This window comes from Poecile atricapillus, chromosome Z, assembly GCF_030490865.1.
Source record: "Poecile atricapillus isolate bPoeAtr1 chromosome Z, bPoeAtr1.hap1, whole genome shotgun sequence".
Taxonomy (NCBI): Eukaryota; Metazoa; Chordata; class Aves; order Passeriformes; family Paridae; genus Poecile; species Poecile atricapillus.
In genome coordinates this window covers 61,679,994-61,694,229 of record NC_081289.1, presented here as the reverse complement: position 1 = coordinate 61,694,229, position 14,236 = coordinate 61,679,994, and the positions used below count along the sequence as shown (strand labels likewise).

The 14,236-nt window shown below is 42.0% G+C and overlaps 1 protein-coding gene across 1 annotated transcript in view; it reads right to left on the bottom strand.

Moving 5' to 3' along the window:
* Positions 1 to 14,236, bottom strand: part of LOC131572730 (laminin subunit beta-4-like) — a 41,237-nt gene that overhangs the window by 16,290 nt on the left and 10,711 nt on the right. The window contains exons 10-22 of the mRNA XM_058826037.1: positions 13,665 to 13,844; positions 12,851 to 12,960; positions 12,322 to 12,401; positions 11,195 to 11,345; positions 10,131 to 10,262; positions 9,224 to 9,409; positions 7,904 to 8,025; positions 7,076 to 7,196; positions 5,951 to 6,128; positions 4,467 to 4,610; positions 4,020 to 4,251; positions 2,259 to 2,416; positions 484 to 708 (exon numbers count right to left, since the gene is read on the bottom strand). Of these exons, the coding sequence (XP_058682020.1) occupies positions 484 to 708; positions 2,259 to 2,416; positions 4,020 to 4,251; positions 4,467 to 4,610; positions 5,951 to 6,128; positions 7,076 to 7,196; positions 7,904 to 8,025; positions 9,224 to 9,409; positions 10,131 to 10,262; positions 11,195 to 11,345; positions 12,322 to 12,401; positions 12,851 to 12,960; positions 13,665 to 13,844 (2,019 nt within the window). The remainder of the gene's footprint in view (positions 1 to 483; positions 709 to 2,258; positions 2,417 to 4,019; positions 4,252 to 4,466; positions 4,611 to 5,950; positions 6,129 to 7,075; positions 7,197 to 7,903; positions 8,026 to 9,223; positions 9,410 to 10,130; positions 10,263 to 11,194; positions 11,346 to 12,321; positions 12,402 to 12,850; positions 12,961 to 13,664; positions 13,845 to 14,236) is intronic.

Genomic DNA, 14,236 nt, shown 5'->3' with positions numbered 1-14,236 from the left:
GCCTGAACACTCTTACTCTAGCCACTTAATGAAAACAACTGCTAAGGCAGGAAGTTCAGCAAGAGATCATCTGGTTAACTGAGCTCTAACTGGGTTTAGTTGGCATCAGCCAGAAACATGGATAAACAATTATCAGTGATTCCTTTACTTTTGATTACTTCCTGAATAAGCTGAATGCACATTTATTTTTCTAACAGAGAGTATTGTTTTCATTTCATAAATTAGTATTTCCTAGGAGTGATATTCACTGTGAGATTTAGTGAGACTTGGATGACAAAGAATTTAATAGATGCCATGTTAAGTTATTTGTATCACCGATACATTTATATTTAGCAAATAGAGAAATAGATTTGTGATTCTTATATTTTGCTCTGTTTCTCTGCTTTATTTTTGCCCTCCCTCCAAGATCTAGCTTTTTCCTATAGTCTATTTTTTAAAAACATTTTCTTGGTAGTAAAACAGACTTGCAGTGCTTTTACTTACTTTGACAGCTTTGATTGAGGGCTGAGCCAAAATAACCTGGCTTGCAGAACTGGCAGTTTGCTCCATGGGTGTTGTGTAAACACTTGGTGCACTCCCCGGTGACCCTGTTACAGGACTCTGGGTCTGTCAAATCAATGTTGTTATTGCAGGGACATGGCGCACAGTCAAGCCCAGGGCTGCTGGGATTTTTGTAGAACCCACTAGGACACTCGTCACATTGACTTCCTGTCAGAGCAAGGTGAAAATTTTGATGGCTGATGGTAATTCAAGTGAAACATGTAATTTCCACTAACATTATTAAAAGATTCAGACTGTCTGTTCAAACGCACATTTCCAATGGAAAATATCCACCTGTTTGAGACCATTGCCCTTTAATCCTCTGATCAGTTTAACTTATATCTTCCCCACTGAAATCTGATGGAAATACACCCTCCTCATCCCAAGCTGCTTATACCAAGGAAGCCCTTTCAGTAAGAGCAAATAGGTGCTCCATCATACAACACCTCCAAACATCTTTTTCCATCAAAGTCCATTCAATGACAGTAGTCAGGGTTAGCCATATTTGCAGGTTTTTCCTTGGCCCTTCACTCCAATAGCAGCATTGGAGGCTGGGGAATACTCAGGAGTTCAGATGAGCTCTGATGCTCTGTCTTTGATTGCTAGCATTACAACTATTTCTGCATTCTGTCTCAATGCCTTCCCTGATTAGGGTGCTACCTCTGCATTTCAGAAACCATTCTGGGAAGACTGGTGTTTCTGGAACCACATCCACTGGCTCACCCTCAGCCCAGGACTCTGTTCCTTCACTGTGCTCCTCAGGACCCAGAGCCTTTCTCAATCTCTGAGAAAGTGCAACCACTGCTACAAAGGTGACCAAGAGTCTTGCTGGAAAGGAGCAGGAGCAATAAAGTCCAAAACTTAGGAGTGCAGTGATTTGTGAGGACAGAAGTCCCCTGGGTGAGCACCAACATGAGTCATTTTGGCCCTACAGCAATTACTGGAGCAAAACCACTCTTGACTTATAAAGGAATCTTGCCTAAGTAAAGATGACAGCATTGGTTTAATTTTCAGCAGTGCTTCCCACTAAGGTTTGCTTCCATCAGAGGGGATCTTCCTAATGCCCAAGGGAAGCAAAATATCCTCAGCTTTCCTTCAGGAATTCAACCTAAGTCAACAAGATCTTAGGAAATGAGGAATCAGTTTACTGGAAAAATATCTGCATTTGAGACAGCTGAGAATAGAAACCCCATTTCTAATGTGACCATTTGAACTATGAAGCAGTCACTTTAAGGCATAACATCAAAGAGTTTCCTCTATGTGGAGAAAGACTTTCTCTGATTAGGAAATATTATCAGCTCTTTTTGGTGCCCTAATCATTCCCATTTGGGCTTCCAATGCTTCTTTTCAGAGGTAACAAGCAACTGCAGATCTCCCCACACCTCCCCACCAGATTAATGTAATGTAATGTACATTGTAATTGTAATGTAATGTAATGTAATGCCCCTGGAAAGGAGGAGATTTCCACAGAGTGACATGATGAATGACTTCACTGTATCCACATACATTAATCCCTTTTTAAAGCACTAACTGCACAATTCCCATTCTTCCTTGTCAGAACTTACCCACATAATTTCAGTAAACTTGAGTGCTAACTCTTCTTAGCTGTTTTATTAGCATTACCTCATCATCATTTCTGAATACATGACAGGTGGAGGATGACCTTTTTTTTCTCTTACATTAATTTAGTAGTATTGAAACCTTATTTTGCTTCATACCTGAATATCCCTCGAGACAATTGCAGACAAGCTGTGCAGACTGGGAGTCCTGGTAACAGGAATGTGCAAAATATCTATTGCTTGTAGGTGCCTCTGGGCACATGCATGGGTGGCAAGGTTCTCCATCCAGAGGATTTCCATAATAGCCATCCATGCACCTGCCAAAGCAGACAACACAAGGAGGAAAAATTGTCAGGTGTTTCATGCAGGTGATTCAATTTATATGTATATTTTGAAATTAGTATTCCAGATCATTGTAATGTTATCTCCATCAATTGGTAGAGATATATCAAGATTCAAAGGTGTTCTAAAATGTAAAATCAGAGCTGCATTCTCAAAATCTAAAGCAAAACCAAAAAGATGTATGTTTTCCTATCAGTAAATGTTTTTTAAAGATTTTCACCTACTCTGGAACAATTTTAATCTAAATTATTATGATATGGCATGTCACACATGCTCTGCATAGGCAGCTAAAGAATCTGTAAATGTAAAGAATCTGTATATTTACCTGTTAGCACATATATTCATCTATTTCCACACACATAGAGTGGTTGGCATGACAATAAAAGGTGCTGGCACAGGACAAAAAAAAGCAATGATTCCTTAAGAGTAGTCAGAGAATACTGCATATTTTAGATGCAACATATGTATTGAGTCCTGCTCTGTCTGACGTGTTCTGCAAACCTGGGGTAATGGCTCTTTCAAGGCACTGGTGGCTGGGCTGTTACTCAAACTGGTGAGGGCTTTCAGGGCTCCCTGGGGGCTCAGACACCCTGCCCACCACCACTGCCTCTGCCTCCAAACCCCCCATAGTCCTGCAGCAAAAGCAAAAGCAATGCAGAGGCTTCTGAAGCATCTTCAGTCTTTGATTTACTTTCCTATGACAAATGGGAACACAGTTCTCCAAATGTATACAGGCAAGGCTAAAAGACTTGTCTATCTAATTATCCTCCCCCTGGGGTCTGGAGATCCTGCAAAGCCACAGGGCAAAAAGTGTTTAAGTTTCACATTTTTAATCTGTTTGCCATCTACAAATAGAACAGCCAAAGACTGCATTGTCTAAAAGCACTGCCCAAAAAGCTCAACAGGTTTCATGAAGAAATCCTCTTAAAAATGAATGACAAGGTACAGTCCAGCCAAACCAAACTAAACAAACTTAATTTCAATGTCCATGTTGAACTGCAATACTGCTGCCAGTCTACAAAACAAAAAAGAGGAGCAGTGTTCTGAATGGAACTGGAACATGTGGGAAAAGTAATTTACTGGTGATACGGAACTAATATGATCAGCAAAGAGGTCATATTTACTTAAACTCCTTAGAGGTAATTGCAGGTATTAAAATGAGTATTCAGCACAATATTAAGCCTCTTGGCTAGCCTCGTGCTGAATCTTAAATTTGGAAACTGGCAACTTGTAACCTGGTAGGAGTCAGTTTATCCCACACACAGTGCTTTGTGCATGTCTCCAAGTACATGGTGCCATGGAATCCATGTCTCAAATGCCTTCTTGCAGGTAGCCTGCTGCAATGCTGGGTGCCTGCCCTGCCTGCAATCCACCCACGTGCATTGGGAATATACATTCCCACATGCATTTGCCAAAGAAATAGATACCTGACATTCAGCAGCCAAGGCCAGTTTCATCCTGGTTTAGATACGTGTTTCCTATTAAGGTCATGGATGCATTTGTAGGCACCCAGCTACACAGGCATTTTGGAGACCACCAGTGTCTGGTGGAGCTTTGCAGCACTGCCCATCAACTGACCTTTCACAGTGGCTTCCAGCGGTAAACCCGCGGCAGTTGAGGCACTCTCCGGTCAGAGGGTCGCACAGCTCCGCATGGCCATTACAAGGGCAAGGACGGCAGTGGGGAAATCCAAAGTACCCAGCCAGGCAGCGGCTGCAGCGCTGGCCGTCCACCTCCCGGCGGCAGGAGCACTGCCCTGTCACCTGGTCACACAGTGTGCTCAGCGAGCCTTGCGGGTGGCACTCGCATGCTGGAAAACACCAAAAGCAAAGCTGCGTCCTTAAAGTGTTCCTGCCAGCCCATCTCATCGCTGACCTTGCTCAAAGGCAGCAGGGATGGAAAATTTGTTACAGAAACGTTTTTTATATTACTTCACAAAATCTGGGATTCAAAGCCCTAAAACTGGGGTATGTGTGAAGAGCCAGCTAGTGGTACTGGTAGTAGTGCTGGCTGCAAGGCACTCACCGTAGCAGCCATGGAAGCCGAAGCCATAGCTGCCTGCAGAGCAGGTGTCACAGCAGCGTCCCACAACATTGGCTTTGCACTGACACTGGCCCCCCAGTTTACTACAGCTGGCATTCAGCGACCCTTGTGGATTGCACTTACATGCTGGTGAGGGAAAAGAAAATCAAAACAGGTTTGGTTGTCAAGGAGTTTTACTGCTCTCATCAACTTGCAGGTTTCACACTTTAAAATAGGTAGGAAAGAGCTTGATTATTCTTCTCAGGGGTTCACTAGCCTGATGATGGCTATAGTTTAAATCTTTTGATGGTGTAGCATCAATGGTGATGGTATATCAGGCACCAGCACGAGTCTTGGTGTTGCAGTTGCCACATTCAAGTCACTGACTTCAGCATGCATTTGGGGTAGGACAGAAAGGGAGTAGAAAAGTGTAGATGCAAACAGAGACATCCTGAAGTCTAGAAAGGTTTTCTATGAATCTGCATCTAGCTAGAGCACTGGACATAACCTGCAAGCTGTATTTAGTCTGCATCTGTGTACTGTTTGTTTTCTTCTGGACACCTTGGACTAACTTGTTAAGTGAAGATGCTCTGCTAACCCACAGGGAATGTTGGCCCAGGATGCTCTGGAAAGCACTAGAAAACCAAAGTGCCACATTTCATCAGGAGAATCTTGTCACTTTAGGAATCAGGCCAATGGGGAGTTAGCACAGCCCAAGCCCAAATGAGGGGTTCACTGTGCACAGCTTGTGACCTCTTCACCTGATTTAAGTGTGAGACACTAATCCTTCTAAAACTCGCCCAATCCAAGCAGATGCTATCACTTTGGAGGCATTGCTGCTAGGCTCCCTGAAAGAAGCTGGCACCGAAGCTGTCCAGAAAGGCCCCTCCCATTACTGGAAGTGCAGAGGAGTTCCATTTCTCCTGGCCAAATACCTGGGAAATTCCCTGAGCTACTGAGCCCAGCTAACCTTTCCATGGCGGGTCCAGGAGGCTGCCTAGGAATTTCAAATCCCACCTGCCTTCTTGCTGGAGTATCATCAAGGTTTTCTTGGTGAATCTCTTCCAGTACACCAAGTTATATACCAACATGTTTGGAATCTCACCAAGGTGTTCAGCTGACCTACAGCATCTACACTAAGGGCTTAGAAAACTTCTCTGCCTTTTTGAAGTAAAGTAGGAATATGCCTTGGTGATATGGTAAAGGCATCTCATTTAAATGCTTTTCAGAAGGCACAAAATCACTGCTGTGGTCCCTGTAATGCTGCTCCAAGAAGCCTATTAGGAGTGATGAACTCTGAGATTTGTGCCACCTGTGTTTGCAGCACATACAGGGTTCAGCTGGATATAACCTACGCATCCATGAATATCACATGCTGACCAGCTTCACTTCTATATCAGCGTGGGCTGAGAGCTCTGCAAATCCTACAAACTCAAGGGAAAACCAGCAACTGCCCAAAAGAGCTGCCTGTGCAGGCTGGTCCTTACCGACGGCGCCGTTGTGAATTCGGGCTGACAAGCTCACTATGAGCCGTGCGCACACTTCGGGCAGCACGTGAGGCCCAACTTCAGATGCAATTTCAATACAGTGATACTTCTGGTACTCATCTAAATCCTTCTCACTGCATAAATTCTCCACGGAGCTGATTCTGGGAATAAGTCCAAGCTTTGTCATTAAGAGAGAAAAGAAAATAGTTTTGCTTAGATATGTTGAAAACCAGAATTTCCCAAATTCTCTTAATGTGCTTTCCATTGCAACAACAGAGGCCTGGTTGCAATGGCACTGGTTTTCTAAATCTGCAATTGTGCCATTCTGTCATCTAAATTCATATTTATTCTGAAGGTCTAAACATTCCCTGAGTTCTTCAGTTAAGAGAGACTGTGTTTAAAAAAAAACCCAGTTATAGTAAGACCTCTGATATATGCTCAGAACTGGTCTTGCTGTGCTGTGTTAGTGACTCCAAAAGCAGTATCTGGCCAAAATTTTTACTTGGATTACTGTGATACTGTGGTACTGAGAAAAATCAGCTGAAGGTTCTATGTCCAAATATAGCCAACCCTTGCAAAGTCCAGTTCTACAGGAGTAATTAGAGAAACAGACCTAAAAATATTTTTCTCAAGAGAAGGACCCAAAACTAACACCCAGTTCCTAACTTGATGGAAACTTCAGAAATATCTGGACCTGATTCCCAGGAAGTACACAACCAATTTCACTTTTCCAATATCATCTTTAAAAATATCCGTGACCCTGACAAATTAGAAATATTTAACAAAACTTCAGTGATGAGAAGCTGCACAAATTTATATCCATAGCCACAGCATCTTATCAGCATATATATGGACTGTTCATAATCAATGAGCAACAGATAGAGATACATGCAATGTATGAAACAAGTATGACTCATTGTATTGATCCATGAAAATTTAACCAGATACAATTCTCCCTTTCCATACAAAAATATGCAAACACTGTCAGTGGAGATAAACAGAAGCTGAATTTCTATTAAAACACACTATAAATTATTTTAAAATACTTCTAACAAGTCTGTAAAAAAAAACATCACTGTGTATAAATACAACCTCAAGGGACTGGTGACAGAACTGGTGACTTACTGAGTCAATCAAAATGAATGATTTTGCCTTTTTGTCAGAGGCAGAGAGATGAGAAAAATACACATCCACAAAATATTCTCTTTCTGGCTCCAGGCAGACTGGAGTTTGCAGAACTGCCATCCTGTTTAGCAAAAATAAAGCACAGTTATAGCCAGGAGTCAGGACAAGGCAAGTTTACTGGATGTTGTGAGCTCTCCCTTCCCTCTGTGCATGCAAACTGATGCCTGCAGCCTTGAGCAAGCCCTTCTGCTGTGAGAAGCACACCCAGCCCCATGCTTGCAGGCTTTGGGAAAGATTCAGGGCTTCTGCTGGATGATTCACCAAGCACAATTTAAACCTGGGGAGATTAAACTGAAAATTATAGGTTTTACTATTTCAAGCAAGGGGGTTTGCAACTCATTGTTCATATTCATCCTTTCCTGCCCCTATTTGATCAAGACATTTGTCACATCCTCTTAGCTTCTCTCTGTTCTTTACACGGGTCCAAGCTGAAAAGCTGGTTTTGAAAATAGACTAGGACAGTGACTTTAAGTCAATATTTCCTTTCTATACTGAAGCAGCTGCAGTTGGATCTTCACCAGAGCAACGACCAACCCCAGCTGGATCTCAGGCTGTACTCCTGGGTTTGGCAAACCTTTGCCAGACTAAGGACTGGGACATCAGACTCTTCATTAGGGCCTATGTTGTATTGTGGTGTGCCAGCAACAGAAAAGGCCACACACGTGTTTCTGATATTCCCACTCTCTCACACATGTGCCGCTCTGCAGTGCTTCAGTAAATGATTTGTACACGGAAGATCTACAGACAAAAAGACAGCAACAGTCAGACCTCTTTGTAGCTGGGAGAGGCAACTCATGTGGCTCCCGTGAAAGGACCTTGTTTTTGCAGTGTTGACCTGACAAGATACCAGCAGGCTGGATGGCAACACTTGCAAGCCAGTCTTCCAAGAACTATAAACAAAAGACAAAAATTATGGCTATATTTTGTATCTGAAAAACCTGCTTTCTCTTTGCAAATGTTAATGAAAGCCATCTGAATAATTGCACACTGCAGTGAAAAAACAGATTTTCTCTTTATTCTTTACAGCACTGAAAAACTATGTTATTTGTGAAAAATTCATTGTATTTGCAATGGCTAATGAAAAGCAGAGACGGAAATGGGACCTCAGCTGGTTCAAATGGAAACAGCTCTGTTAGAGTCCTTGGAGTTGTCTCTTTTCTTAGCACAGTGTTATTCTGGAGATATCCTTCATTAGCTGCCTTCTCACACATCTAATAAGAAATAATAAACATAAAAGAGTTTGTAACAAATGTATTTAAAACCCAGCTCTTCAACACTTAGACAGGAAAAGCTACCTCAGACCAGCCCACTGAAAAATTCTTCCCATGTTTTAAGATACTGGGAGACTGTTTTCTCTCAGAGTGACAGTCAGAGAATAGAATACAATAGGCAGCAGGAAAATTCTGAGTTGTGGGACTGTCCCAGAGAATTGCAAAAGAGTAAGGCATATACAAAACCTGGTACCAATAAAATACTTGCCTGTGTTTTTGAAGACATGGGTGGGGACCTGAGTTTAACCAGATGTGGATTAACAGATTTCCCTAGACATGTCATCATCATTGAGAAATCTTCTCCAGGCAAAAAATAGTAATTTGGCTATTTTCCTACAATTTTCACACATCTCAGAGTCCAGCTGGAACAACTGGGAAGCAGGATGCCTGCAAAAGGCCTGGATAAATATCTATGCAGATCACTCCTGCCTGTGCACATTTTACTGCCCAAAAAGTCCTAGCTAGGAATATAGGATGCTTGTTTAAAAGGAACTGTATTTTCCATGTATTTTCCATTTTGATTTTTGAGTAAAAGTCCAGTTCAAGTAAAGGTGCCAAAAGAGAAACATTCAGAAGATGAAATATTGGCTGATGCTTAGAAAACACCTTTAGTGCTGATTTTTCATATTTGAGTGGAAAGGGTTAAGGAGGTCAGTGGAGGATATATTACTTGGTTGGTAGGGCAACTTGTTACTGGGTGAAAAGGAAAAAAAATTAATTTTAGCTATAAAGAATAGGACAAGTTGCTCATCCTATTATTCACAAAATAGACCCTGCACCTTACAACATCACAAGACACACACGACTTCACAAGTACCTCAGGCTCATAACGAACTGTGATATCAAAGTCCATAGCAAAGGGAACATTGTTGATGGCAAATCTCAGCCCAGCTCCGCTGGGAACGCGGGCGAAGCCATGTCCTGTCCATGTGACAGCCCGACCAGCGCTGGGCTGCCGGAACACCACCGCCAAATCCAAGTCCTGTCCAAACTGCATCGCACCCTGCAAAGACACACTGACATTTGCAACAGCACACAGAGTCAAATGACAAAAACAAAAACAAGAACACTCGGAAAAAAGAAACGAAATATTTTTGCTACATTCTTTACTTATTTTAGCCATCAGTCTCATTTTCTGAACAAGCTCATAGTCAACAATATAAGAACTCCCAAATGTAGGATATTTAGGGTCACATGTAATGAAAAGCCTCCTATAACTTTGCAGCAACAGCAATAACAGGGACTAGAACAATCCACTCACCTCTAAATATTTGGCATCTCCAAACATTCACATTGCAAACCTTAAACAGAGTAAGCCTGATTTCATACATGGCTGGGCCTTTCATTATAAGCTGGATACATAAATACTGATATTTACAATGGCTGCATTTAAGTGCAGGAGGTACCATGCTAATGTCTTGGTAAACTTCTTGGAAATGTCTTGCAACCAAGAAAAAAAAAAAAATTACCTTTCATAAGGACTTTTCCCTTCCAAAAATTCATGGAGCTTGAGTCTACATAAGTGCTGGATATAGCAGAGCAAGCCTGTCAGTATGAATAATAAAATGTCCAACACAACTGTGTACCAAAAAATTGATTTGTGTCAGGAATTTAATGTCTAAGATTGCGAATCCCATGTGCTCAGGCATTTCCTTGCCCTTTGTTACAAAATAAAATTTTATTATTTGGTGTAAATTTAAGTAACTACTCAAGTACTAATTTACCTGTTCCAGTCCAGATTTTCTTACAGTTCTTTTCTTATTCCTGTTTAACACAATCTTTCCATTTTCAATCATGAACTCATAGCCTTTCCTCTGGAAGTAGATGTCACACCTTGGAAGAGCGCTTGGCTGAACCTATGTAGGAATAAAAGAGGAGCAGCACTGTCTCAACAGTGTTGAAGAGTGGTAAGCAACTAAATGAAAATCCACATTCTTAAAACAAGATCTATTATCTTCTGGGAGAAACTCTAAACTAAGGCCCAGCAGCTTCTGGAAACCTTTTTCCCTCACTTCCTTAAAATTAACTTGCACTTTTCCCTCATAAGCTATTCCCCACACATCTGTTTTCCATTTAATTACTGGACTGTAGGATAATTACTGAATGTGATTATAGATAAATATTTGTAGATGCAACCTGAAAATAAACATTTTTTTATTATTCCTTACCTAGAGTTTCTGTACAACATGCCAGAGAAAAAATGTTAGCAAGAGCATAGACAGAGGAAGGGATGCATTCCAGGCTTGCACTCAGGATGGGGAACAACCACCCCCATGTTGAAGGGGGAAAAAAATAATTAATTTTTCTAAAAACATTACAGATGGATGCCAAATCCTTGAGGAAATTAGGCCATAATCAGTGCCTTTATATAAGGCAGCAGGAATTAGTCCAATGAAGCAGAAAGTAATTTGATTCTTCCCATGTTGTAGATTCCCAGAAATAAAACATTTCATGAGAACTATTGGCAACTCAAACACTTTCCTCTAATTTAAATAATTAAATTAATTTCTCTAATTCATGCTAGGCCAGCCTGCACTTGAGAAGCAGCAAGAGCAGCTTTGCAGGTCATACTGTGCTGTACTGACTGTCCTTCTTTAACAGCCACAGTTATGGAATAGTCATGTCCACAAAAAACAAAGACAAACTGATGATGGTCGAGGGACTTGCTTTGCATTTTCCTGCTAAAGAGCTGCTCTCCAAGCAAGGGCTCTCCTCCTCAGCCTCAGCTCCCATCTCACCACCTCAATGATCCTCTCTCAGTACAATACCTAAAAAACCAAAAACCTACCAAGGGTGCAGAGCCAGAAAGGGGCTTTGCATGCTCAGCTTCATAAATATAATAATCCAGGGGTAGAAAGAAGTATCCTGGAGCTGGCTCGTTGCACTGGCGGCTCACAATGTTGGGCAGACACTTGCACTGACCATCCATCAGGGAGCACCTATGGGAGGAGTTGGCAAAGGGAGGACATCAGTGTGGCACAGCTGGGCTCTCACAGCATGAGGACAGCTCAGACCCACCCTCGTTCCACCTTTGCTTAATATCTCCCATTGATGGATTACCCCCATTACTAAACTTCTTCCAATCACCCACCTCCTCTGTTTCTGATACTGGATTTATTCAATGCTACTTTTCCATTACTTCAGAGTCCATGACCTGCTTTGTCTGTGTCTGTTCCATACCTGAAGCACTGATCCTTTTGTTTCCTGAGCATCTGTTACTGTCTACTCCTGTATAATTTCTTGTATCTTTTTCTATAAGAATCACTGTATCACTATCCTTAACAATCTGTCACCCACAATTATGGAGGTAGGACATGAGATCAGAAGGACCTTTCATGTGATATGGAATGTTTTCATATATTTACAAGCATATTTAACACACCAGGTGATTTACCTGCTTACAAGGAGCTGCTCTGCAGCATGGGACTGTGTGCTCCTCTAACTGAAGTCTAACAGCAGTAGTGAAGACCACTGCCCAACAGATTTTTGGAGGAGCCCAACTGAAACCAGCCTTGCTTCTAAAATTATACATTTGAAATAGGAGCCAGGAAAAAAAAAATTAGCGTTTAAGGTAGATGTAGGAAGCTAAGCTAAAAATGTCATCTCTAACTTACTTCTAATTTCTAATAATATTAGGGCCTCTGGTTCTCTCAAGGCATACATTTTGTATTTCATATTAAACACATATTGGCTCAACCTGATTTAAGGTTGCCTTCAAAAGAAATAGGAAAGTCCCCTTACCACAAATAAATTTCCAAGATCTCCACCCAACTTCACACTGTTTGCATATGATGAAATTCCATCTACATTCTATTTTCCTATCTGTACTGTGACTGTATTAACTTAACCAGAGAATCTAGCCTAAGAGTTTATAAAAATTAAAACTAAGAAAGAACTTGAAGAACTTTAACTTACAAGTTATTCTGGGATCCACCAATATCACAGTCACATGGAGAACAGCCATACAGGCTGTTGCCAAGACCCCAGTATCCTGCCTGGTATAAAAAGAAAGGTTCTTTTATGGCAAATATTGAAGTATGCAAAGCAAAACAAAACTGGTTCTGCTGGACGAACAGTGCTCTGGAGCACTACTGTGCTTGGCCATGGGAGATCGCTTCTCTTATGGGATAGCAGGGGTGCTCAGACACTACAAGAGCCAGATATTTACCCACTTGTAAAAGCAAATTGCTCTGTAAACAGCAAAGATGGATCAAGGACATAATTTTGCATTTCCTTTCCTTCCTGGGAGTGCTCCTCCCCCTGCAATTTGATTGCACAAATGTTTGGGATTAGTGAAAGAGAAGCAGACATGTCAATGTAAAATGGGAGCATACAGCTATAAAATTATTTCAAATTTTGACTAATTGTTTACTTTTTTGGCAATGAAAAGATGTGAGACCTCCAAAACCACATGCAGAAGCAAAACCAGAAACTGAGTACATACGAGGCATTTTTCACAGCGTTGCCCTGTGGTGAACCTCTGGCAGAGGCACTCTCCCGTGGCAGGATCACAGATGGAAAAGGGCAAACTGCCCAAAGGATTGCAGTTGCAGGCTGCAAGGATGGAAAAGTGCAGTTACCTCTGCAGGCCCCAGTGATGGCAGCAGGACTGGCATTTACATTAGATGTGGCATGACATCAGCATGACAGGCAGTCTCCATCCTTCACACAGACACTCTGCAGATGAATGTGCTCTGGCACCCTCCAGCCCTCAGACTGCCCTTGGAAATGGACAATTTCCTTCATGGGTCCCTCTCTGGGGGGAGCAGAGACACTGTTGAAGCAGAAGGCCTCTGTTGTGGTTTGCCAAGTGAAATGAGCTGATCTGCACTGAAGGCCTTGTGTGTGGCTGAGCACCTGGTGTGGGCATAATGTGCTCATAAACCCAGACTGCAGCTGGGTAGAGGTGGCATGTGCTTTCACCAAGCCTTTCTCAGAGGAATGGTTGGCTGGAAATTCTCTTGGCAAAGCAGAAGCTCTGGTCATCTCAATAGCCCTTTTCAATTAAATTATGTGTTTAAAAACTCTTCTATTAACAAAGCCTGATCTGCTATATTAGGCATTCTGTAAGTGATTTTGCATTGTTTCGGTCTTGGATGCTGCACTAGAAACCTTGAACTATGTTGATGTTAAATTACAGTAGGCAACTGGGTATTTTCTGACTGAAGCAGAGCATCAGTGTGGATCTGTGCATTCAACTAACCTCCATGCTTTAAAAAATGCTTTGGAAAGGAGACTAGAAGAGGTGGTTTACATACGCTGGCAGCCCAGGGGGTCGCTGCTGCTCAGCCCGTGGTAGTTTGCCCTGCACTTGTCGCAGCGAGCGCCCTCCACATTCTCCTTGCAAGGACACCGGCCCGCGACCGTCCCCAGCATGGGATCAGTGTGGCTCTCACACACGCCTTCGTGCAAGGTACCCTCTGGGTCACAGTTGCATGCTACAGGCAGGGTCAAGGAGACACATAAAAAATGCACATGTAGATGTAAGCATGGAAACACAATTACAGAGCTGCTGGTAATCTGCCCTCAGCTCCTTCAGGACTTTGCATGCTAATCAATTGCTACAATTAAATAACCCTCAGAGCATTTTCCACATCCTATGTTAATAATGAATTTAGGTAATCTTTCAGAAGAAGAGCTCTCATGTCTGAAAGATTACTTTTCTTGCATATGGAAGGCATCTAGCAAAAGTTATTTACTCCTCTCATCATTTTGGAGCCTCTTCTGTAATCACTGAAGGTCACAGAAGCAACATCACCACTGCTATTCATATTTATATTGACCTTGTTCAAGAAAAATTATAGCTTCGCTGGATTTCTAAGCTCTGTTT